The 25,976-nt window shown below is 47.2% G+C and overlaps 1 protein-coding gene across 1 annotated transcript in view; it reads left to right on the forward strand.

The window, feature by feature from the left end:
• The window catches only part of F11R (F11 receptor), a 46,396-nt gene that overhangs the window by 10,436 nt on the left and 9,984 nt on the right, over window positions 1-25,976 (forward strand). Inside the window, exons 2-4 of the mRNA XM_074980688.1 lie at window positions 20,256-20,315; window positions 23,975-24,082; window positions 25,399-25,542. Coding sequence (XP_074836789.1) covers window positions 20,256-20,315; window positions 23,975-24,082; window positions 25,399-25,542 — 312 coding nt within the window. The remainder of the gene's footprint in view (window positions 1-20,255; window positions 20,316-23,974; window positions 24,083-25,398; window positions 25,543-25,976) is intronic.

Here is a 25,976-nt window from a genome sequence, read left to right on the forward strand (position 1 = left end):
AAGGGCTGTTAGCCTGCCGAACTGCCCACAGCTGCGGGAAGCTAGGCAGGTTGATAGCCATGCATCTTCAAGATGTGTGAAACTCCTGTTAAAGCGAGTTTTGCGCAACCTGAAGACTCGTAAAGAGAGGGTTTGCTGTACAGCATCCTTATGTGGGATCTTTTATAATGACTGTTTCGTCCACGGGTCAGCAACCTTTCTGAAGCAGAGTGCCAAAGTCTGACCTTTTTGACTTCTACGTGCAGTCTGAGTGCCAGTGATACTTTTTTAAAGTCACGCATAGTCCAGTTTCGTTAATAAAGCCCATCAGTGACATGCCTGTCAGTTTGCTCCATGGTAATGCTGTAAAAATACACAATTATAATTAGAGCTTCAGAACAATGAGGTCAAATTAATTCAGTTTTGTTAGTGGAAATGTAAATTTATTCTTGGGGTGGGGGGAATATTGAAGTAAGGGGTCTTTGAGTGTTCTCTTTAGGCCAGTGTTTCTTAAACTGTGTTCCATGAATAACTTGCAGGTGTGCCACGAGCATCTGACAATTTTTGATATCCTACACTGGTGGCATATATTTTCTGTTGTTAAAACCAGATACCATGTCACTACTTCATTGCTAGAGACCTGATTAAATTATTTTTTTGCCATATATATTGCTGTTTGGTTTTGGTTTCACAATTTTCTTTTATGAAGAAAATTTTCAGAGGTGTTTTGCATTTAAAAAAAAATATTGTTTTGGTGTTCTGCGGTCTCAAAGTTTAAGTAACACACTGCTTTGGGCTGCCTTTGACCTTGAATGCCTTTGGACAAAACCACAAATATTTCATTTCTTTGTATACTGCCTGTTCTTTAAAATATCAACCAAAAAAGTTAATTTGCCTTTGAAAACAAACCTCCCCGTGCCCATGCTCTGGTGGGGCCCTAGATTGCAGAGGGGGCTCGGCTGGGGATTCTAGCCCTGGGCCTGCACTGCACAGGGGACCCTGGGGGGTGGGGGGCCTCCAGCCCCAGCTGTGTGCTCCACCCCTTCCCACGCTGCATGGCAGGGTGGGGTGGGTCTGGAGGCCCCACCACATGCCACTCTAAATCGGCACACGTACCTGGGGTTGCCAACCTCTAGTTTAGTAATCTTCCCCCTCCTCCCTGCCCCCAACAGTCCTTAGTGGGGCTGTTTTAGAGCTTCAGGGAGCAGAGATATTTTAGGATAAACAGATTACTAACATCTCAGGTTAATCTGTAGCTACCACTTACCTCACTTGGTTGAAGTTAAATTGTGCCTCTGTAGTTTCCAAATACCTGATTCATCATCAGGCTCTGGAGAATGAGCTAGAGCAGCTGTTGTCAGACTGTGGGCCATGACCCCATTTTAATAGTTGTCACCAGCCCCTGTGTTAGATGCAGAAATTTGAGCCCTGCCATCTGGGCTGAAGCCAGAACCAGAGGCGTTCAGTCTTGGGTGCTCGGGCTTCAACCCTGAGCTTTGGGCGACTGTTTCAGCCCTGCATGGGGCTGCGCAGTAACTTTTTTTCATCAGAAGAGGTTGCGGTGTAATGAACTTGGCGAACTGCTGAGCTAATGCAAAGGGCAGATGGGGCCCTCTCTACACTAATCGAAAACATTTTGAAGCCTCTTCAATATTGTGTCAGTTTGACCTGCTCCGAGAGGGTTCAGAAGAGTAGGATGTAGAGCAGCGCCAGTGTTAGCAAGGGGGAAACAGTTGATAAAAAAATATCCCTATTGTAGACGGGGCCCCATGGCAAGAAGAGCAGCTGTTGCTGAGCAGAGCAAAACTGAGGACTCCGGTAGGTAGAGGCAGCTTGGCTGTTTCTTGAAATCCTCACTGTTGACAGAAGCTGTAGGATGACCACGTGCCCCATTCTTACCAGGACAGACCCTTATTTAAGCTGTCTCAGAGGCATCTAGACTCTTAAGAAAATGGGCAAATTATCCTGTGTTTTGCTGGGCTCCTGCTATCTCAGGGCAGCAGCTTCCGCTGCAGGCATTTGCCCATTTCTCTGGTGCCCCATGCCTTGGGGCGGCAGCTCCTGCTGCAGGGGGAGCTCCTCCGTGGGGCAGCTGCCCCATTGCACGGCACACCACAGTGGCAGCCCCCTTTGGTGGTGAGCTCCACCAGTAGGTGGTTGCCTTATTCCCTGGCATCCTCTGCCGTGGGGAAGCTCCTCTGTGGGGCAGCTACCGTGTTCCCCAGAGTGGCAGCCCCTGCTGCCAGTGATCTCTGCCTCAGGGCAGTTGCCACATCCCCAGGCCTTCCCTGCCAGGAGGCTGCAGAGCTCCTATTTTTGGTACCCTCTCCCCACGGGAACTTTTGGAGCCCCCATCCTCCAGTCCCTCTCATCGGAAGGCTGCGAAGCCCCATCTCCATTGCCTAACCATGGGGCAGTAGCCCTCATCTTCAAGGAGCCCTGACATGGGAGAGCATCCTCCAGGGATGCAGGGGGGTTGGTGTCCCGTATTTGCCATAGGGCAAATTCTACAGAAGGTGGGAGTAGCTGTTTGATCGGTGACCCTTTCCCCATTGCAGTGATACAGCCCATACATGTCCTGGAAGCTGGGGGATTTCTTGGCCAAGAGGAGGAAGGTTTGTAAATTTGCTCATCCTTTTGATCGAGGAAACCTAGATTGTGAGGTATTTTGGGACCCTAAATTCTCTTAAGCTCCTGGAAGTTCCAGCCTCTGGTTGAAAACGGAAGACTGTCTTTGAAAGAATCATTTTAAGGGGGCACCTTTCACTCACCTGGTCATGTGGCAAACTAGAGGGATTGTGGGGTGGTATCTGGGAAGAGATGTGGGACATTGGTGGGTTAGGGAAATTACATGGAATCTGGAGCCTTTCAGTTTGTTGTGTTCACAGCAAAAGCATTTAAGAAGCCTGGAAGTAACTAGAACACTGGCCTCTTAGCTCTGTGCTATTACAACCACACAAAGAAGAAACAAAACCCTAGTTCTAGTTGCAGGGGAACTCCCGCCCCCACAAAGCTCTCAAACAGGGTGTAAAGGGTCAAGCATTACATCATCAGTCCAAGGTCCGATTGGGCAAAACTGTCCTGAGGGTAGGACACGTACCTGGCAACTTCTGAAATTAGCTGGTACTTTGGTACTGGTCCCATGAATGTATTCCAAACACCGTATGCGTGGCCTGTATCTTTAGCAGCTGAAAATCATCATCTTCATTCAAATGCCCTTTGGTGATTTATGGCAGTGTTTCCTCAACCTTTTTTCTTACAAATACCCCCTTTTAAAAAAAATAAATAAATAAAAGTACTTCCCAACTTCTTGCATACCCCTAAGGGTATATGTATCACCGCTTGAGAAACACTGTCGTAAGGTAATCGGAGGTCTTGGAACAAGTGCCATTTAACCTTTCCAGATTACTGTACTCTTTTCAGGAGTCAGGTTTGTGTTTTGCATCCCACCAAGCTACACCTCACGTAAAAAGACTTGCTTACAAAAACATGCAAAAATATCACCAAAGGCAACTATTGAAAATTTGCTGACTTTGTACAATCTTATTATCAGGTACATGAATTGGAATAGAAATAATCTACTGCTACTAATGTAAAGCATATGAAGCAGTAGAAACAAGTCATTGTCTGAATGAACTTTTAGCTTGTACTGACTTTACTAGTGGTTTTTGTGTAGCCTGTTGTAAAATGAGGTCAATATCTAGATTAGGTGATGCACCCCTGGAATACCTTAGTGAACCTCCTCTTGAAAAATACTGATTTATGGACTGTGGAATGAGTTTGGTGCTCCAGGCCAGGTTCTGATGGACTAGTGTCAACCTCAGGAAAACACTACACCTGGCACAGTTTAATATCCTGAATAGAAGATTGGCCAGGAAACCTGAATTTCCCTCTCCCTCTTTGAGGGTGAGGTCCTAAAGTTGGATAATGGAGGAGGTCAGGCACTGTTACTGCCTGAGCTGACTGTAGAATGTAAAAACTTATTAATAGGTATAAAAGTGTGAATACATAGACATAAAAACAGTAACAGATTTCAACATTTTTAATGAGGCAGAGGAGCCTGAGACCCAGCAGCCTTATGAAATTTCATCCCCCACAAGCGGCCTGCTTTCCACTTGGCGCACCCCTGATTTACAGGACACTGGGCAAGATGGGTGATTGGTCTTGCCAGTATGGCTGTTCTTACTGGGGGCTGTATTAGGAAAGTCAGAGGATATTGCAGGGTGATAAAGGAGCCTGAGGGCGGACTGGCAATCCAGTCTAGAGTCTGGAAGAGTGGGAAATAAGACAGTTTCCATCATATGCGTTTAGGACTGGATTGTAATGGTGGTTTGTCTGTCACTCTACCCCTCCCAGGCTGGCCAGCTGAACTGGACAGATGACACACTGCACTCAGCAAGGCTATCTCCCTAGGGAATTTTCCATCAGGCCTATGGCATATTGGCACCGTCCACAGTTTTACCCTGCTCTCTGAGCGTCACTGGAATTCACACTTGGGCAGAATGACTTTTCTTTTCTACCTCCTGTTGGCATGTAGTTCTGGGCCCCATCTGAATGTTCCCTGAAGTGGGGGGCTTCCTTGATTTCTTGCTCATAGCATAGAGCTGGAAGAGGCCTGGAGAGGTCATTGAGTCCAGTCCCCTATTCAGCAGGACCTATCACCACCCCTCCATCTAACCTGTCCCAGAGGCTTGACAGGCCTCCTTGAGGATTGACTTCACCACCCGGGTTTACAAGGCCAGTGCTCTAAATGTTGAGCTGTTTCCTCCCCACCAAGTTCGTGCTCGCAATGTGAAAATCTGGCCACTCAGAGCAAGGCTTACTAAAAGCACCATTCCTCTACCACAGCCATGTCTTAGAATGGGCTGCCAGCAAGGCAGCAGGAGAGGCAGTCATTAAGATTCAGGTCTGTTGAAAATCGCTCCGTTTTTAAGTGACTGGGTTGCATTGGACAGGACTGAAACCAGTTCTGGAAACTAAATGATATGCCTATTGATGGTTATTGCAAGGAGATCAGCTTGGTGGGGGTTGCTCACTGGGGGTAAAGTACAGTCTTTGTGACTGACTTGCCCCACCCTTGCAAGTCAACAATAATGTGCAGTGTTTATGGAAAGTCATGTGCTCATCTGCATGGTTGCTCTGGGGGAGGAGTCTGGGAGATGGAAATGGCTTTGTATTGTTTGCATGAACAGAGAAAACACCAGTGACCTCCAGGACTCGGATGCAATCCCCAGAGTGAGCTGCTTCTGCCTGCAGACATGACACAGTGACACTTAATCGGGGGTCTTGGGGATGACTGAGCTTGAACAAAATGAAGGGAGACAGAATCCTGATCCCAGGCACTGGGATCGGCTCAGGTGGACGTTTCCGATCTACAGAATAGGCTGAGACTACACTGGCAAAAACAAGATTTGTAATTCACCATGGGTCCAGCTGCAGAGCTGGTAGCAGTGGCAGTAGCAGGAATCCTAGTATAGGCACTAGGTAGTAAAACTGCCTGTACGCAGTCCACAGAACCGCAACTATCACTGCTTCCACATATGACGAACTTGGAGGTCCTGAGGCTTGAATTGTGTGCCTTACACCTGATTTTATACATTCCTTTGCTTAATATTAGTGTTTAATTGGGCCATCTGGCCATTCAAGTGACCATCTCCCTGGGGAAGGGAAAGTTGGGTTCACACTGTAGCTGCTATTTGGCTGGAGGCAGGGCAGCGCTAGGTAGCGGTCTGCTTTGTTTTTCTGCTGCAAAGATGCAGCATTCAAGCTTCCTTTTGAATGTACCTGTCATGGCAGAGAAACCCTAAAATCACAGGCTCCAACTTCTTTCACATGTGGAAGGTTCTTCTGGCTTAGTTTAGCTATGGATATATCTGGAAACTTCCTCCTCCTGTAATCTGTTGGTTTGAGCACCCAAGAGAAAATTCCCTTCCTGGCAAAAATGGCTCATCTCCTTCCTGCTGACTGCTTTCTGAAAGGAGACCAAAACAGGATGTAGGAAGAAGGGAGATGGCTTTGTCCAGCCCAGAAGAAGAGCTCTGTGAGTTTGGGAGCTTCTCTCTTCTCAACATCATCTCCCCCCGCCCCCGACCACAAGATTGTTTGTTTTTAAACTGATAATTTGAGTGGTCTTTCTTGGCCTTCTGGCTTTTGAGCCTTGAACTCTTCTCAGTGATGTTGTTAAGAACTAAAGGTGGAGGTTCCCTTGTAACTACCTGGTTGTAGGAGTTGGGTTTTAAGAAAATATAACTATCACAGGAGTTAGAGACCCTTAATCCAAGAGTGGATCTCACAGTTAAGTCCATGGGGAGTCCATTCAGTTTCACCTTGTACATGGAAACAAACTGAGCTGTGAGTGGTATCACTGATGGCTTTGGGACATTCACAAGAACTACTTGTGTTGTGCAATCCAGGTGTGGGTTTAGCAAGATCCCCATTTTGAAATCTGTAGAAGTTGCTCTTCAACCATTAGGGCCCCCTGCATATTTTTTTTTTCCAGGCAGGAGTTTCTCTAGGACAATGCCAGAGCAGCAGAGGTGTGAGTTGAGTGTAAGCATGTGGGATCCTGGCATTTGTTATGCTGCAGTGATTGATGGGAAAGCTGGCACACTCAGTTGGTAGTAATCTACTATCCCTGCTACACTCAATAACACTTCAATGCATGGGAGTGGTGCTGAGATGACATGTGGATAAATAAACACAACTGTTGGTTACGTTCTTCCTGCTGTCCTGTGTGCTGGCTCTACCTATGTTGTGTACTCCCCTCTCCTGCCAGCCTAGTTAATGCTGTGTTTGAGGTGGTGTTACACTGAAAGAGGTTAGGATCTTAAATATATTTTGGTAGACTAAACATGCTATCTATCGAATCATCAGGTTTTATCTTCAGTGCAGAGTGAGGCAACCCAAAACAGTGCATATTATTCCAGTTATGCTATGACATTTACAGCCCAGTTGGTGGGCTGTGTGTGTGTGTGAGAGAGACAGACAGACAGACAGACAGACACACACACTTTGGAGTCCTTGGATGGAAAGTTGTTATCCAGCCCCTCCTCTACAGGGGAGTTTCACTCAGAATTCCTTTGTGGCACAGAGCCCTGCCAGAGCCAAACTGGACAGTTTCTATGTAAAAGAATAAATGGACATAAATCAGACATCAGGAACGGTAATGTACAGAAGCTGGTGGGGGAACACTTCAGCCTCCCTGGACACTCAGTAGCAGATTTAAGGGTGGCAGTCCTGAAACAAAGAAATTTCAAAAATCTGATGGAGAGAGAAATCTCTGAGCTGCAATTGATTTGCAAATTTGACTCCATTAACCAAGGATTAAACAGAGACTGGGAGTGGCTTGAACCTTACACAAGCAGCTTCTCTGCCCTGGATGTTAATATCTCCCCATTAGACTCTGATAATGGGTGATATCCTCCTGTCTGATCTGACTTGTTTCTTCCTCTTTTGATACCTACTATTGATAATGGGCCATTTTTACCTTGCTGAATAGACCTTGTCAGCTCTGGCCCTCCCTTTTATTGGGACCCCACTCTTTAAATACCCCTTTGAAAGCACCCCCCCAATCACGCATCTGATGAAGCAGGTCCTTGCCCACGAAAGCTTATGCTCCAAAATATCTGTTAGCCTATAAGGTGCCACAGGACTTCTCGTTGTTCTCAGAGCCCTGCCCAGTTTTTCTCCCAGCATTTCATACAGCAGAATGGCCATGGATCTGATTCCCTGGATACTGATCTTTGCCTGCCTGGTTATGGATTGGACATGAGTCTGAAAAGGTCGCTGGAAAAGTATAGCTGCGTTATGCAGGTCTGTATCCTTGTTTCTGCTTGGTAACCATTTGGGGTGAAAAGTTAAATGACTGTGTGACCTGAAACTGTGGCAGCTTTAATTGTTTGCAGCATGCCTGTTCCATTGTGTGCTGTTTGGACTTGTAGAACAGAATGACTCACCTGAGTCTTTTGGGCATAAATATTTGTGGCTGGCAGTCTGTCCCCGTTCTGACTGTATCTCTGTGACAAGCAGAGCACCAGCTATTGGCAGAGCCGATGAGTTAGCAAATATTATCCAGTAGCTTGTGAGAGCTGCAAAAACAACAGGGAGTCCTGTAATCCCTTAAAGGCTAACGGATTGAATGGGGCATAAGTTTTTGTGGGTCAAAACCACTTCATCATGCACAAATAAATCTGTTAGTCTTTAAGGTGCCACAGGAATCCTCATAGTCTGAACCTGCAAAAACAAACAGCTATCTCGCTGAGACTTGTAAAGGCTGTCATTTATTATGTGTTTGTACAGTCTGTAGCATGATGGGGCATGACCTTATGGTGGTATGTAAGTATAGGTGACTGGGAGGGAAAGGGCAGATGGTTACTTAATTTTTAATCATGCAGTACAGGGGTCAGTAGCCTTTGAGGGCGAGTGATGAAATTTGGCTTTTTGATTACTGTGCATGGTCTGACTGCCAGTGATACTTTTTAAAGGCACTAATTGTTCTACTTCCAACAGTTGCATTAATAAATAAATGGTAAATCTTTGTATCTTCATTTAGGTGGTGGTTGGTAGCATTAGTTGGTCTTTTGTTAATCCACAGGCAGCCTGGTTTTGAGCAAGCTCCCAGCTGCATGGATGGAAGAGGGGTGGGGTTGAGTTCCCATCTTGTGGGCCAATGAAAATCAGCTTTCTTGGCACCTATGCTAAGGGTTGCTGACTCCAGCTATAGGAGCACCTACAGATTCTCAGCAACCCCAGTGTTTTGGGTGCTCCACAGATGTCCCTTCTGCAAGAATTTAGAAGCATCTCTGGTTAAACGGGATTCTGCAGCTGTCTTTTTAGCAGCTATTGTTAGCTCTCTGCTGTTTGTCTTAATGACCATGAGTCTCTGGTTTCTGCACTCCTTCCTTAAACTAACCATCGCCTCTTTAGAAAGCAAAGCAGCAGAAATGTAGCACTTTAAAGACTAACAAAACGATTTATTCAGTGATGAGCTTTTGTGGGACAGACCCACTTCAGCAGACCAATCATGTTTCCAGTGCAGACTGGCATCTATAAGTACAGAGGTCTAAAAAAAAAAATTCAGTAAAAACTGACAAATCAAGCACATAAGACTGAAGATGGGGGATGTTAAGTGTCTTGCCTGAGATAATTAGGTGCTTCCCTTCCTTTGATGCTGTCCTTGTAATGTGTGATGTAATTATTGCCTCTGTTCATACCGAGTGTTAACAGGTTGAATTTGAATATGAGCTCTAATTCACAGCTTTCTCTATGTAATCTGTTTTTAAAGTCTTTGTTCTAAGACACAAATTCTCAGGTCTTTAACAGAATGGCCCACTCCACTGAAGTCTTCACTGACCCGCTTATGTGTACTGAGATTCCTGATGTCTGCTCTGTGTCCATTCATTCTTTGGCAAGGAGTTTGCCTGGTCTGTCCAATATACAATGTAGAGGGGCATTGTGGGCACATAATGGCAAATATAATATAGGTCAAAGTACATGAGAATGTGCCCTTGATCCTGTGATTAAGCGATGGCATCCCCAGAATAAATATGTGGCCAAAGTTGGCAGCAGGTTTTGTTTCAAGGAAAAGTTCCGGGATTAGTATTACTGTGGTGTAGCCTGTGATTGCTTGTGAGAATCTTTCTTAACAGGTAGAATTGCCCAGCCATTTCTGCCATGTCATTCTTTTGTACCAGTTACTCCATTCACATGCTTCTGCACTAATGCATTGCAAAGACATGCGTAATCAGCAGCATTGGGAGGACTTGGAAGATTTAAAGCCTAATGTGAAGGAAGCTTTCCTATTGTAAGGGAAACTGGTTTTCCTGGCAGAGTTTGTGGTTTGAGGAAATAGTTATTCAATTTGTTGCTCTGACCATTTGTCCTCCATTTATTTCAACTGCTGCAATATGCATTCCCTAGTGCCTCACTCACTCAGTCATGCTAGTTCCTCACACTCCTGTTGTGCAAACTGTTCTCTGTTTCTGGGATGATCTAGGAAACTGCAGGGAGACACTCTGTAGGTCAGAGACTGTGTCATAGACTTTTATGATCTTACTCACCAAGGAATTGTTTGGGAAACTGGACTGGGACTCTTGGTCCTGTTTCTGCGGCTTTAGAGAGTCAGATCTTGAGCTCAAGTTACAAAGTCATCCCCTGCCATACTGTTCCTATGGAGAAGCTTTCCCAGCCCCATGGCAAGAGGGAAGAGTATATATCTGACAAAGTGGGTCTTTGCCCACAAAAGCTTATGCTCCACAAAATCTGTTAGTTTATAAGATGCCACAGGGCTACTTGTTTTTGAAGATACAGACTAACTCGGCTACCGCTCTAATTTTGAAGGATTCACAGCAGGGGAAAGGTAACAGCTGTAAGAGATGCTGATCAAAGAGGACATCTGAACCAGTAGAAGAATCTTACTGAAAAGTAACTGAACCTGACACCGTGTCCCATAAAGTCACTGGCTCATGGGTGATGCATAAGCATTTGTAATCCACACACCTATGTGTGGTTATCTGTCCCATATACTGGTACCTAGATTATGTCACACAGAGAGAATAAGTATCCTCTATAGCCCAGCTGAGAGCCAGCTGGCCTTTAGCTCAAGCTATAGAGTCACCTGCACTAGGCTCCTGAGGTCCCACTTTCGAGCCTGCCTCTGGGCAGTTGCACATTGCCACATAGTGGAGGTAAGACTGGGGCAGCAATGGCAGCTGGCTGACCGTGAATTATTGTAGTTGTGCTGTGTTACAAAGATGCCCAGAAGGCTTCAAAGGTTATTTCCTAGCAGCCGTGTATAAATCCTAGGGAATAGGCTCAAATATTTGCATTTCAGAAACTTAAACCATTGTATCTTGTTGGGTTGAGTGAAACTTTGGCTGGCACAGAAGCAAAGCACATATGACCGGAGTGCCTTGTATTTAAGTTATTCAGCTCAAGGGTACTTCCACAAGCTCTGACTTTGCAGTCCCTCCCTAGAGGTGGGACTGGGAACAGAGCAGCTGTTTGCGATGCAATATGAAGGGGTGGTCTCTGGGAACTGGCCACTAAGAGCTCTTTCAGTTACACTGATTCTCTTGCCTGAAGAATTTGAACTCTCCAGTAAACATTGATCTAATATTGGAATGCAGTGAGGAAACGACATGGAAAAAGTAACCACTTGTTTGTCTTTGTACTGCTGTAATGCCTCGGGGTCCCAACCAAAACTGACCCCTTTTGTGCTAGGCATTGTACATACCCACGCTGTCTGCCTTGAGGAATTTAAAATCTAGCTGCCATCGAGGGGTGGGAAAGGAAACAGGCCTGGAGAAGGATGATGATTTGCTGGAATTATAGAGCAGGTCAGCAGCACAGCATAGTAGAACCCAGGAGTCATTATTTCCAATTGAGGCTCTGTCTGCTAGACCGCACTGCCTCTCTGAGCTAGTGCATCAGCAGATGCTGTTGTGGCGACATGCTGAAACTAAAACAACTTGAGTACCTTGTATCCCCTCATCCCATTTGTGGCACTGCTGCTGATCTGCGAGCCCCAGGGTTAATGGGGCATTTCCTGGTTTCATCTGTCCTATTTGGGTTTAAAATTAAAAACAAAGGCTTTCCCGGATTGCTGAACAAACAGTGAAACTTCCTGGGCTCCTTCCTTTACACTTGCAAACAGCCGCCTCTTCCCTTATGCTGTCTCAGCAGGGGGCCTGTAATACACTGGGCTGCCCTTGATTACTGGGAGGGAGCGCTATCATTTGTGAGGTTGGGCTTTTCCTGGGAAATGCCTGAGGGGGGACAGATTAATATCAGGACAGGGCTTTGCTCCCCACCTCTCTATCAGCTGGAATCTGGGTGCAGGAACTCTGAAGAGCACCAAGCAAAATGTCACCCCCTTTATCCTCCTCCTCCTCCTCCTCAGCCCGCAGAAGGATTCTCCCTCTGCTCTTTACTAATTGCTGTCAGTTCATGGTAACATCTTACTCTTAATTAGCTGCTACTTGTTCTACATGAGCAATCGATTCCTGGCACAGCTGTGAGGACAGCTGCCTTGCTTGTGGGTGACCATATGCGTGCCTGCCCTCAGCGATAGCCCTCTCAATCCAATTTCTTACAAGGAAGACTTTTTAGGCGGCGCTTATTTCAAAGCTGCCCCCATCTTCACCGTCAATCTGAAAAATCGTTTTGTTCGCACGGCCACCGTTATGCTAATGAGACGCTGAATATGCATGTTCGCACCTCACTAGCTTGCTTCGAATTGCCTCATTACCAGGGCCTCTCCAACGGGACCCTGATATTGTAGCAGCGGCTGCCATGATGCCTCCACCTGCAGCTTAAAATACCTTTTTAGCTACATTTCTATTTCACTGTCTGATAGGAACTGTGGGTCTCAGAATTACTGTAGGGTTTTCCCTCCTAGTGAATATGTTTAACCCAAGATTGGACTGCAGTTTTACAAGATTTGCCTTCTGTTTCTAAATCTCTCTGGGTCCCTGTATGCAATTTTTCTCCCCTCACTGTTTGCTGCTACTCCAGATTCAGCATCATATGCATGTCATTAATGCTTTGTTACTTGCACAAGAGACTACAGGTGGGCTCTAATTTGTAAGTGCCACAGCATTTTTCCCATCTGCTTTACGAACATGAGTTTACAATATGATGCCCAAAGATACCTCATGGATTAATGGGAACTGGGGGGAGGGATGGCTCAGTGGTTTGAGCATTAGCCCCCTAAACACAGGGTTGTGAGTTCAATCCTTGTGGAGGCCATTTAGGGATTGGGGAAAATAGATGTCACAGATGGTGCTTGGTGCTGCCAAGAGGGCACCAGACTGGACAAGATGACCTCCTGAGGTCCCTTCCAGCTCTGGGAGATGTGTAGCTTCAAAAAAAAAACAAAAAACACCCCAGACACAGTGTGACAAGTGTCTGCCTCCAGGGCTCTCTAAACTCCATGAGACAGGGTAAGCAAGTAAGCAGAAATAGAGGCACAGAGCAGTACTTTGACAGCCAACAGTTGGGGGTAGAATACCCTTTGTTCCATGCCTGTACAGTGTGTTAGCTTGCACAACAGGACTTTGATAAAGCCAGACCACACAACCCAAACTGTAGGCTCCAGTCCTGTGCTGAACTACACAATCCTCAAGAGAGAAGACTCAACCCAGTGGCAACTAACTAATTACCTAGGTATCTGGCTGTGTCACTCCTACAAGAAGTTGGTCCCACTACCTTGTCACTTGCCACAGGACTACTTGTTGTTCATGAAGCTGCAGACTAACACAACTACCCTTCTGAGACTATTTATTGCCCTGCTAGTTTTCAATCCATAGCCCAGAGATCACAGAGCAGCTAATCTGAATGCACCAATTGCACCATTTCAATCTTCCACAGCAGCTTTAAAAACCCAAGTATGACATCATCATTCCCCTACCCTTGCTCTGTCACAAAAAAACAATTAAGCAAAGCTGTTACCGAAAGGCAGGAAGTGAGTAGATCAGTAAACTGACGTGAAAAAACATTGTTTTATGAGCAAGAAGACTGTATCAGAACCAAAACCTGTTATCAGCAACAAGACAGCTACGCTCCAGACAGGGCAGGGGTGGAGCAGAGCAAAGGAGAAAGCTCCAGGTAGTTTCTATGAGCTGCCTAGTGGAATTTCCGGTTCCACCTGTTCTGATCCTCTGCTCCCACGCGGTCCCTATTTTGTTGAGGAGTTTCGCAGGGAGCCAAGCCCATATTTGTCAATTGAAACTTTGCTTGGGCTCTTCTCAACTCACTCGCTCCCTTCCCCCCTCCCAATAGCAGTATTTAGTCATCAGGCTCTTCATTTCCTGCTCTGTTCAGAACAGATTACACCCAGCAGGACTTTCTCGTGTGGCTTTGCCAGGTTTTTCATGTTTTTAATGGTACCTGCCTCCCAGTGTTCCCTGTAAACTGTGCATTTGTGCAGCCATCGAGGATTGATTCAAATGTCCCCTGGCTGATTAGCAGAGCACCCGCACCTAGGGGTTCCCCGTCGTCCATGGTGCACGTGCAAGTGCAACTTGTTGCACATAAAAACAGTTATTAAACACATGAAAAAAATCTGCACATTGGAAGAAATCAGGAACTGCTGCAGCCTCTCCATCTGCTTTACGTTTTCTTGTTTTTCTTCTCTCCCTGCCCGCACCCCAATGCCTAGTACTGGCAGGCAAGTTACCACTTGCCAGCAGCATGAGTAGTTGAGATTTGCTGGTGATCTTGTGCAGAGCTTAACAGCACACATTTTGGGTATGCCTCAAGTGGATCAGCTACTTCTACCAAGGCAATTGTCTTCAATGCTTGATTGCTAAGAAGACAAAAAAGCAGTCCAGTAGCACTTTAAAGACTAACAAAATAATTTATTAGGTGGTGAGCTTTCGTGGGATATTTTGTTAGTCTTTAAAGTGCTACTGGACTGTTTTGATAGTCTATAGACTAACACGGCTATCTCTCTGATTGCCAAGAGCTAGTCTTGGTTCTGCCTTGGGCTACTCAGGTGCCTCTTTGCCCCTATCTAGAAGTATTTTTGTACTTAGACACCCCTTCTGAGAAGGGGTGTCTGCTTCTACAGTGTCAGGAGATTAGGGGAGGTTTACGAAACACAGCTCCTTCCTGAAAAAGTTCACAATCTAGTCATGCCCCCCTACCCCCAGTGACAGCTAAAGCATAGCTCCACTTCTTAGGCAGAGAGAGATCTTGGAGGATTTCAGCCCTGTCTGAGTGTTCTCTTACATGGCCCTTGGGGAATGGCCCAGGTCCAGTCCACGCTGCCATTTGTAAACCATGCTTTGATTATTTTGAGAGAAAGTTATGTGTAACTAGGACCTGTGAGAGGACTGCTGTGTAGACGGGGCTTCATCACTGAATTTTTGGGGTTGTTTAAATTGGTTATGAGCCATGCATGCTTGACGTTTCCTTCTGCTTCACTGCCATGCTAAGAAATTATGACTTAGCCTTGTGTATCTGAGAGAATTAAAACAGTCCCCCAACAGCTGTATCCTGTTTTTTCCCGGAGTCAAGATGTCCAGGTTTCACAGCTGCTGCTAAACACAGTTCTTTCAGTATTCGGGTCCATGACTTAGTGGTGATTAGGGTAAGCAGAAAACAATGGTTAATACAGCTTAAGGTTATGTGGTCAGATTTCCCCTGTGTCTTTGCTCTACCTCAAGTCAAATGAATGTACCGATGGCTATTACAGGTCCATTACTGACAAAGAAGGATGGAGGGACAGTTTGCTGGTAGCTCGCAAGGCAGGAGAGAAAGGACATTGAGGTGGAAAGCTGAAAACTGAAGTGATAATGGACACTATGACCCAACATCAAACCAGGAAGAAAAGGGCTAAACAACAGTCTGCTAAAATGGCTGCTAAGTGGCAGCAACAGGCTGGAAAAGGGACAAATCAAATTAGTCATTGATTAAAGTCTGTTAAGTAACTAGGGAGTGAAAGCCAGCAATATGCAGTACTAATCAAATGGAAAACTCAATCAGCTAAATGATGCAATTAACAAACAAAATAACGGCTTTTTGCGTCAGCAAATTTCAGCCTGAAGCCTACAGAGCCAAGGAGGACACACCATTTCTCAATTCAACAGATATAACAGGAAAACGCACTGCCATGGGTGGGGCTCAGATTACAGCATATAGCACACCCTTCTGTTCTACTGGCTTAACCATCATCTGAGCCGTGCAAGCCCTGCTTTTGCCCACCTGAGACAAAGGGGCTTCAAAAACCAGGAAATCGGTGTCAAGACAAAGCTCCTTGTATACTGTGGAGTGGTTATTCTAATGCTACTGTATGGATGTGAAATCTGGACAACATGCAAGCATCCTCTGAAGGCACTTGATTGATATCAGCGCTGCTGCTGGAGAATGCTAAAGCGCCCTGCTTCGACATTCCCTTACTCTTGCAGAACTGCAACGGAGAAAGGGAATGTTGAAGCGGGATGTTTGTTTTGAAGCTGCCCCTGTCTTTACTGTCAATCTGAAAATCGAAGTTTGTTTGTGCAGCTGCCATTATGCTAATGAGGCGTTGAATGTGCATGCCAGCACCTCATTAGCTTCCTTTGAATTGCCTCATTACCATGCCCCCCTCCTCCCCCCCGACGGGACCATGGTAGTGTAGCAGCAGCCCTACTATGCCAGCACTGCAAGCACTTCAAGGGCACACCTGTAATGCTGAATCTATGCTGCTGTAGTGTGTAGACATTTTGCAAGAGTGACAAAGTTTTTCGGTTGCTGTAGCAAATCCACACTCTTACACCAGTGCTTAAGTTGGCTTACCTGTGTCTTTCGGAGGTGGGAGTTTTTCACACCCCTGTGCAATATCACTTGGCCTCAGAAGCTCTCCCTTTTCTGCTCTGTCTAAATAATTGGTGTTCTTGTACCCGGAAAACTATTTTTCATTCTTGGCACCTCACTTCCTGGAAGGTGCAACAACTGAAGTTTCTGGAGATGAGGCAGAAATAAGCAGTGGCCCAGAGGAATGAATGGGGAAGAGATTGAGCTACTAGTTGAGGCATTGCCATCGGTATGCACGATGTTTAAATATGTAATGTCTGGTGAAAGGCAACTCTGATATTCTAGGGAGGATGGGGAGCAAATATTTACATGGCATAAGGCACACAGAAGGCGAATCCAGTGGGATGGCATCCTGGGGTATAATGGAGCAATGGGAGGAAACCAGGAACGCCGAATGTTGCGGGAGGGAGTGGCTACGAAAAGTACTAGATGCCCTTCTGTCAGCTTCCATCAGAGCTGCTGAGCTGGTAGTGTTTTGTAAAGCACTGGCCGTGTCTACAGTAGCCAAAAACTTCGAACTGGCCATGCAAATGGCCATTTCGAAGTTTACTAATGAAGCGCTGAAATACATATTCAGCGCCTCATTAGCATGGAGGCGGCCACGGCACTTCGAAATTGATGCGGCTTTTCCAGATGGGGCTCCTTTTCGAAAGGACCCCACCTACTTCGAAGTCCCCTTATTCCTATGAGCAGATAGGAATAAGGGGACTTCGAAGTAGGTGGGGTCCTTTCGAAAAGGAGCCCCATCTGGACAAGCCGTGCGGCAGTGAGCCACGTCAATTTCGAAGTGCCGAGGCTGCCCGCATGCTAATGAGGCGCTGAATATGTATTTCAGTGCTTCATTAGTAAACTTTGAAATGGCCATTTGGCTAGTGTAGACACTGCCACTGTAAGTCTCACAGATCTTTCTATAGCTGGGTTTATTGACACGTGAAGGGTGAGTGATGTGTTCAAGCTTTGTCAACACAGGGACAGTTTGGGGATTTCCAGGCTGGCTAGGAGACTGAGCCTGTCTGCACTCCTGCAGAAACTCAACGTAAGGTGCGCAACTCCAGCTACCTTAGATCAACAAAATTTATTAGGTGGTGAGCTTTTGTGGGACAGACCCACTTCTTCAGACCATAGCCAGACCAGACCAGACTCAGTATTGGGTCTGAAGAGCTGGGTCTGTCCCACAAAAGCTCACCACCTAATAAATTATTTTGTTAGTCTTTAAAGTGCTACTGGACTGCTTTTTTGTTTGGATAGTATATAGACGATCATGGCTTTCTCTCAGTTACCTTAAATCAAGTCACTCTGGGGGTTTACGCTGTAGGGGGAGAGGGTGTCCCAGTGGGAGAGACTTCCCCATCCACTTACATTAGTCTTCTCACCTGTGGTACAGTAACGGTGTCCACAAGAGAGTGATCTGCAGTTTGCTTGGTGGGTCTTCACGAGATCTGCTAAATTGACCATGCGTGGATCAGTCTCGGAGCCTTGCTTCTTTCTGTAGTAGAGATGTAGCCTCTGGTGGATCCCAATACGGTAAACGGGAGAGAGCCAGCCATGGGATTTAGTCTGTGGAAAATCTCACCTGCGAATCTGACTCTCAGTCCTTGGCTTTAGCCACAAAGAGACCGTGTCCTGCCCTGTGCTCCAGCAGCTTGGAGAAGTAGAGAAAGGCCCATCATTTGGGACATGGACAAAGCACAAGAAATTGCACAGTAGGGACCATGGGCAGCCAGTGAGGCTTCCCCCTGGGGACGCTAGAGCCTGCTCTGCTCAGTGGAGGGGACGGTGGGAGCTTGACTCTAGCTGGGACTGTGGTGAGCTCTAAACCTGGGCTGGAGCTTCTCTCCATTCTGCCTCCTTCCCCTATGTCCTACCTCCATATCCCCCTGGCTCCCCCATTCCATTTCTTCTATGCCCCAACTGGATCTGCCTTCCCTCCGCCTTTCCCTTCCCCCACTGTCTCCACAGACTCCATCCACTGCTCATTCTTCCCCCGTCTGCCCATCCCAGGACCCATTCCTCCACCATAGCCCTGGGGCTGTGGCAGCAGCAGGGGGAGATTTTTCTGGGGGCCCCAATCCACCACTGTGCCCCTCCTCCACTCAATAAATTCCCTGGGGTTGAGGACTCTTCTGCTGCAGTGTCAGCTCTGCAGCCCCTCCAGGGGACCCAGGCTATCTAGTTTCTTTCTGCTCCTGTATTTGTGGGGAGTGGAGTGGCTTCAAATCAGCTTGCGTAGGAGAACGGACAGAGGGGTGCCTATGGAGACCTACTGAAGCAGTTTCTGCTCTCTCCTGACTCATCAGTGTGGCTCCCAATCTCAAGGTCTGCCTGGATTCTCAGGGAGTTGGTCCAAGCTAACTTTTTTTTGTCTAGTGCCAACCGAGGATTGCACCCTCGCCTCTCCATGGCCATCTGTGCCTCTGGCCCCTGAAGACTGGAGGACTAGGAAGTGAGCTTAATGTAAAAACGCTCCTGGGTTTCACCTAGAAACTCCAATAGATGCAACATGCTGGTGATCCCAGCTATGATCAGGGGGACAGGTGCAGTTTGAGGTATTGATGAGTGATGAATTGCCGGGTACCCCACTGCTGGAAAGATTCCCTTGTCGTACCCCACGTGAGATCACTCTTTTTTTTTTTTTTTTTAATGGCTTAGAACCACCACAGAGTACTCTCAATGGAGGTCCCCATCTCCTTTGGAACTTGCCCTCCATCAGAGCTGGAGCCTCAGGACTCTTCAGAGCATAATATTAAACTGCCCATGTGTTTGGCCCTGGCAAGACTAGGACATTGTGTTCTTACAGCTGTGATGCCAATTATACTGTATGTATAGAGCTAAGCTCTATTGCCCTTGATGAGTGCAATGAAAGTGCTATAAAACACCTTTAGAAACTGTGATGGCATGAGCAAAAATGACTGGTATGATGGCAAAGTGCAAACAGATCTGGGTGGAGCTGTGGCACAGAACAAACCTCTCTCCTGCCCCCACAAGATATTTTATATCTGCCAGCTCTTGTCTCCTCTGTTAAGCAGGCAGACACAGGAAGCCTGCTGAATAGGTCACCTGCAAAGATTGTCTGATGATGGTGCTTAGGTGGAAGGGGATTCTATTCTTATTCACAGAGGCAAAGAGGAGCGGGTGGGGTTTCAGGCAGAAGCTAGATGGCAGTAGTCCAATACTTGACTGAAGCCAGGTCAGAGGCTGAGGATGTTACCTGCATTGCTTTGTGCTTTTACCTTCATTCATCAGGGATGTCAAGTCTGGATCCCTTAGTTTTCTGTAGGATTTCTAGACCGTCTCAGGTGTGTTATGAATTTTGCATTACCTGCAGGGGCATGGGACTTTCAACAGAGGCATCCTTTGTCCAAACTATTAGTCATATCTACCACGGGCTGTGTGGTCTGTTGCTTTGGGGATTTCTCTCCACCTCACTGGGGAAGAGGAACCAGCTTGGGCACACTGCAATTAGAGTTCTTTCTTAGTAAATCAGACATAAGCTGAGCGGTTTTGTGTGAGGAGGAGGAGTGCTGCTGAGACTGGAGAGGAGCTGTGGGGGGGCAGTGGTTTAAAGAGGAACCTGAGAAGGAATTTTTCATCTGTCTGATCTTTTGATTGTAATTGCTGTGGGACGGGGTGTGTGTTCTGTATGTGTACTGTGACTGACCATTCATGGTCTTCAAGGCCTACTGAATGCAAACATTTAATTTTGTCCGAACAAAAACTAACCAGAAAGCAAAGCTTGGAACAGTCTGGCTAAAACTCCCTTTCCCATGAGTGAGTGCAGGGCCTTAGCAACTACTGTACGGCTATGATTTTGCAAGGAAATGAGGAGGTAGAGAAGAATGTTTTGAAGGTGTTGCTCCTAGGAGATCGGAATCTTTTGGGGGTTGAGCTTAGCAGCTCTTTTACTGGTTTTGGGATCACTTGGTGTCCATGGTTTGTAAACATACATAGGCTAATTGTCTGTCTTTTTCTCCTTCCCATAGGGTCCTTGATATCGGCCGAGGCAATGAAAACAGAAACCATCCAAGTGCCTGAGAATGACCGTAAGTGCAGAGTGCTACATTAATAGATGCAGAGGCCAGAAGGAACCACTGTGATCTAGTCTGACCTCCTTGATAACACAGACCATAGATTAATTCCTGGTTGAACAAGAAAATATCAATTCAAAAATTGCCAGTGATGGTGTAGTTGTGTTAATTGCTTCCCTGGGCAGTCAAGGTGTAGTTCCACCCAGTGGCCTTTCCCAAGTGGGGAATGATCTCTGTCTGTGGGCTGGTCTACAATGAAAATGTACACTGGCATAGCTTCATCTTGTAGGGGTGTGAAATCCACCCACCTGAAGTCAGAGCTGTGCCAACAGGAGCCCTGTTTGATGGAAGAATCTGTCTGTTGATTTAGCTGCCAGAATCTCTGTCCCTGTTAACAAGGGGCTCCTGGAAATGGCTAACGGACTGTGGTAAATGCTGGACATTCTTCCTCTCACTTTGATAAGAGTGGAGAAGAGATACCAGGGACACCAGGTTTTTAACACACTTCTGTCCATCAAAGTGCAGAGCTCCTGGCTGTTTTGGTAGCCCAGAAGAAAGCACAGGCCACAAAAGGCACGTGTAAGGACAAAGATCCATCAGGGTGAGAGGCATATTCATCAGCCTCGTGACCTGGCAAGTTACCAGTCCCTATTCACCAAATACACCATATCCCCTTTGGGAGAATGTCGCTCCCTTCCTGTCCAAGATCCTTCAAGATAACAGGGATGAATTTGAAAGAAATAATAAAGAACGGCCAAATGGTCCTGAGAGCGTCCCTGCAGGTGGTCAGGAAAGCACCCGATATGACTCATAGATACAGACCACTAGAGAAGACCAGCCCTTGGATGGGATGGAGCCCTTAAGCCCTAAAACAAAGTACTCCAGTCCTTCAAGGAACGCTCTGTGGTCCTTAGGGATTTACACCCCACATCCCTAAAGGACCCTTACAAGTAGCTGCCCACGCAAAGGACACCATCCTAGTAGTGAGGTGAACAGTAGGAGGACCTACGAAGAAAGAATCCCAGGTACTCAAGGGGACCCATCTTCTACCTTCTGCTCATACTGGCCTTCCTCAGAGGCAGGAGATTTGACAGGAGCATTACGGGTTTCACCGGAGCCTGCATCTGGCTTCAGGAACCACTGTGCCCTTTTTCCACTGGCTTTGGTCAGCTGTCACAGCCAGCAAAGGGATGTTAAAAACTGCCCCTGGCTCCCCTATCCATTTCCAAACATTACCCTGAGCCATGGCCCTTCTCCAGGATCATTGTCATGAGAATGCATCACAAACAGAAGTGAACTCATTGCTCCATCTTTCTTTCTAGCCCCTCGGAAGGGAGTACAGGGGAAGAGGCTTTTACTCCTGTTTGTATACCTTAGTAGCAGATGTATGTGACATTGGTTGGGTCCTTGTGAGGCTCAGTGTGGTGGTGGTATAGGAGTCAGAGCAGAGGGTTGTGAGGTTGGGGCTTCATTGCCCAGCCAGCAGCAAGCACGCCCCTGCCCCCTCCTCCACCTCTGTTAAATGGACCTGAGCAACACCTTTCAAAGAACATCAGTTACAGAAGCAGGTAACTACCTTTCTTAGTGCCCTGGCTCAGTGGTTACAGGTACACTAATACAAAAGTGTCCCATGGCAAGGAGCAGCTCAGTCAGTAGCGGGAGTCTCTGCTCTCCCCTAGGCCACACACAGGGTTAAGGTGAGAGACCCTGACGTTTATGGACTGGGATATATACACCATCTCCTGCGTTTCATGATATCTGTTTACCTCCCCTGGTTCCAGATGTCTTGGACAAAACATCCCTGTGTATTATTTTGTCAGATCATCATATTTTGTACAGGATTGAGGTATATCTGTACTAGCTAGAATGTATTTACAGAATTATCTAGTACCTAGTACATGAGCAAGACTGCCAAGCTCATTTACTGGATGTTTATCTGCCCCAATGGCCTGACTTTGGCTCACAGCCTCTAATTCAGATCACAGACGGCACCAGGCATAGAGCTCCAGGATATCTTCATCTGCTACAGCCCTAAACATGTACTGCTCTCTACTATATATTTGAGTCTGTTTGTTCAAGAACCCCTAAACCATAAGAGTGAGGACTGCCAGATTTGGTATGCAGCTTCCTTTTACCCTAGCTTAAAGCAAGGTCGGGGTTTGGTTGTGCCAAGAAAATGGGATGTGCCTGGAATGGAATTGCTGCTTATAAAACTACACATGAAAGAGACAGAATCACCAGGCAGGTAAAAGGGGCTGGCGGGGGGGCACCCCCCCCTTCTCTGTCTGGGACTGCCTCAGTCCCAAGGCTCCCACAGACACCATTTTGGGCGTGCAAGGCAGCCCGAATCTCCCTAACCCTCTGATTCATATGGGGATATTGCTGGCTGTTCCTCTTCGTCAGAGCACAAGGGGAAAATTGCATTCTTCACTCTGGCTGGGGAGCGCAGAAGGCAGATGAACCCGAACCTGCCCCAGCTGTGTGGCACGTACCCTTCCCCTGGCTGTGCCTGCTGGAGCTGCAGCAGCCATGGAGGGTCACTTGTCATCTGGCCCCAAGCTACTGCAGTGCGAGAGGGCAGGATAAACTCCAGCATACTCAACCCCTCATCCCTAGCCTCGGCCCAGAGCAATGAGTTAAATGAAGTAGGTATAATTTTAATTTTATTTTCCAAAACTTCAAACATAATTGAGTTGAGGATCAGAGCAATGCCGCGTAAATCTTCTGGCTCAAAATATTGGAGCCTGGGTGCAAAGCTGGGGCTTGATAGCTGTTGAACCAGAGCATAATGGGGAGGTTCAGGGTGGAGAAGATGACTGAGTCCGAACAAGAAGACTGAATTAATTCAAAATCTGGAATGGGGCTGGGCAAGTTGCAATACGAAATCTAGAGTGAAAGTTTTGAAAATGCCCAAGGGGCCAGATTCTCCCAGGTGCTGAGGTGCTTATTGATACAAGGAGTTGCTCGGAGGCTGTTCAGCAGCATCTAAACAGACTAGAAACAGAACTCCTGTTCGTTTCACTTTTACAAATCCCGTGAGGTGGGACGTATTTAGATGGCTGGATATCTTTGAACATCTGGTCCTGAGTGATTGATCCTAAGCCATTTAGGCATATTTTGAAAAAATTTCCCCTAGTTTTTCTAGAGGCCAAGTCCCAGGGATAACTCCATCTCTAGTTTCCTGGACTTGAGAGAAGGTGCTGCATTTCATAGCTGCTCTGCTTCAGGCTGTCAGTGTGACACCAGTTTCCTAATGTATTGTTAGTTTTGGATTGATGCTTGCAGGAATCCAATTTTGTGATCTAAGTAAATCTCAGAACTCCTTAGTCCCAGCTGCATATAGTTTGTGGAACTTCACAGTCATTTTCCTGTTTTTCTCCTCTTCAATGAATTTCTGCCCTTTTGGATGATTGAAGTACACAAACACTGAACAGATGGGGCAGCATTGAAACCGACTGTACTCTAAGTGCTGCTAAATATACAATGTGATTTTTTTTAAAAAAAAAAGCTCCTTAAATTATTACATAGCAGGAGGCTGAATCTTCAGATTCATGTGACTTTAAAATGGTGGCCCTTGGGAACTGGTAGCTTTTTAAATGGGCCCGTTAAATCATCAATTCTGGCCTCTTGCATCACAGAGGCCAGAGGGATTCTTTTCCTTGTTTTCTTTCCAGCAATTGAAATACCCTGTGCTGCGTATGTTTCCGGAACACCCAGGATCGAGTGGAAGTTTCAAAAGGGCTCATCAATAGTGCTCTTCTATTACGATTCCAAATTCACAGGTATGTAGCTCCCCTGTGTGGACCGTCTGAGCCCCCTTTGTGGTCTCTGGGTTGTACCAGTGGGGTGCAGGATCTGAGGCACGCTGGATTGCTTTAAATCACAGTCCTTTAAATTATCCGTTTGGACCTTGTTCGGCATTTGTATTTCTCTTCTTTGGTGGCTTTGGCATGTGCTGATTGGGCCTTTGTGGCCTGGTATGTGAAGTGGTGGCATCTCTCAGATTTTGCCTGGTTTAAAGGAGGGGGGCCAAACTTGAGTGATGCTACAATTCCCTGCACCAGATCACAATGCCTGGGACAGAAATCACCTCTGTGGGTAAGATGCCAGGTGTCTGATTTTTTGATCAGAATAACTGGTTGAAAAGAGACCCTGGCAGGCTCCAGTCAGCACTGCTGACTGGCCTGTTGAGTCTGATTGGCAGTGCAGTGGGACTGGCAGGTTCCCTGCCTGGCTGTGCAGTATGGCTCTCCAGCTCAGAGGTGGCCTTGGAGCAGGGGTGGCCCATGGAATCCCCAAGTGCTGACTCTGCAGCTCCTTTTGGATGGGACGCACTGCCAATGGGAACTGTAGAGGTGGCACCTGTTGGTGGGGACAGCATACAAAACCACCTGGCTGCCTCCAACCTGGAAGGCCATGTGGGCAGGTTCCTGGGAACTGCCTGAAGTAAGCCCTGCCTGGATCCCTCCTGAGTTTGCACCCTGAGCCCTCTCCTGGACCCACATTCCCACCCATACCTCAACCTCCTGTCCCAGACCTGAGTCCAGTCCCACAACCTGAATGCCTCATTCTGGTGCCACCCGAGCACCCAGGCCCTTAGCCCAACACAAGCCCTCCTGTACCCATATTCCCAGTCCCACCCAGGAGCCCACACTCCATCTGCCATACCATGTTGTATCCTCTGTCCTAGAGATGGCTTCCTCATTTTCTGGGGACTCCTGTTGCTCAGCCAGATCGGCTGATCCGTTTGAGAACAGCCACGTAGAACGCTGTGCCTGGATCGGCACTGAGCCAGCAGCATAATATAACAGTCCACCTCTTAAACCCTGCAACAAACTCTTCTTGCCCCTGGCCAGCTGTGGTGGGCTGGCTTGGCAACTGGCTATTGGAGTGTGCAGCTCCCCTCTCCAGTGGAGAGACCTGTAGTATTTGAACTGAACAGAATCCCGTTTAATCAGCTCTTCCTCTACCCTGCTCTGAGGCTAGTTCTTGGCACTGCCCTTCACCTCCTCAGCACCAGCAGCCTGGGCTGGCTCTCGCTTATATCCCTCCACCTCCAAACGCTCTCAGCCGATCACTCTCTGCCCTTGCTTTGCAGACCCCTACAAAGACCGAGCTCAGTACACGCCCACGGGGATTCGTTTCACTTCCGTGACTCGGAAGGACACCGGGAAGTACATCTGCCAGGTCCTCGGGAGCAGCGGCCAGCTAAGCGAGTCAGAAGTTAACCTCGTCGTCAAAGGTACTAATGCCGCCCTGTAATTACAACTTGGGGCCAGTTGCTGTGCCTAAAAGTTCCACGGCTTGTAATCTGAGAGAAGGGCCCCGGTGGCCTGTTGCCAAGGGTGGACGGAGGGTGGGATTTCATAGAGCTTCACTTCACTGCTCCCATGCTGACAATTCTGGGGCACGTGGACAGGTCTGGGCCTGTGCTGCATCACTTGCTAATGTTAATGGCATTTGAACAGGGGCCTCCTTCAGAGGCAGGTGTTGTCAGTCCAGCTCTTTTCACCTGTCAGCATCAGTCTGAACCTTGGGTATGTTGTCTGTGCAGACCAGTGGAAATTGACCATTCCTCACCCCAAACGTGGGCCCTTCCTTGTTTGGCTGAAGCCCTGGTGAGCAAAAGGGGAGGCCGATGGCACTGCTGTTACCGGCCCGGCTCTGTGGCTGTAC

This window comes from Carettochelys insculpta, chromosome 30 (genome assembly GCF_033958435.1).
Source record: "Carettochelys insculpta isolate YL-2023 chromosome 30, ASM3395843v1, whole genome shotgun sequence".
Classification (NCBI taxonomy): domain Eukaryota; kingdom Metazoa; phylum Chordata; order Testudines; family Carettochelyidae; genus Carettochelys; species Carettochelys insculpta.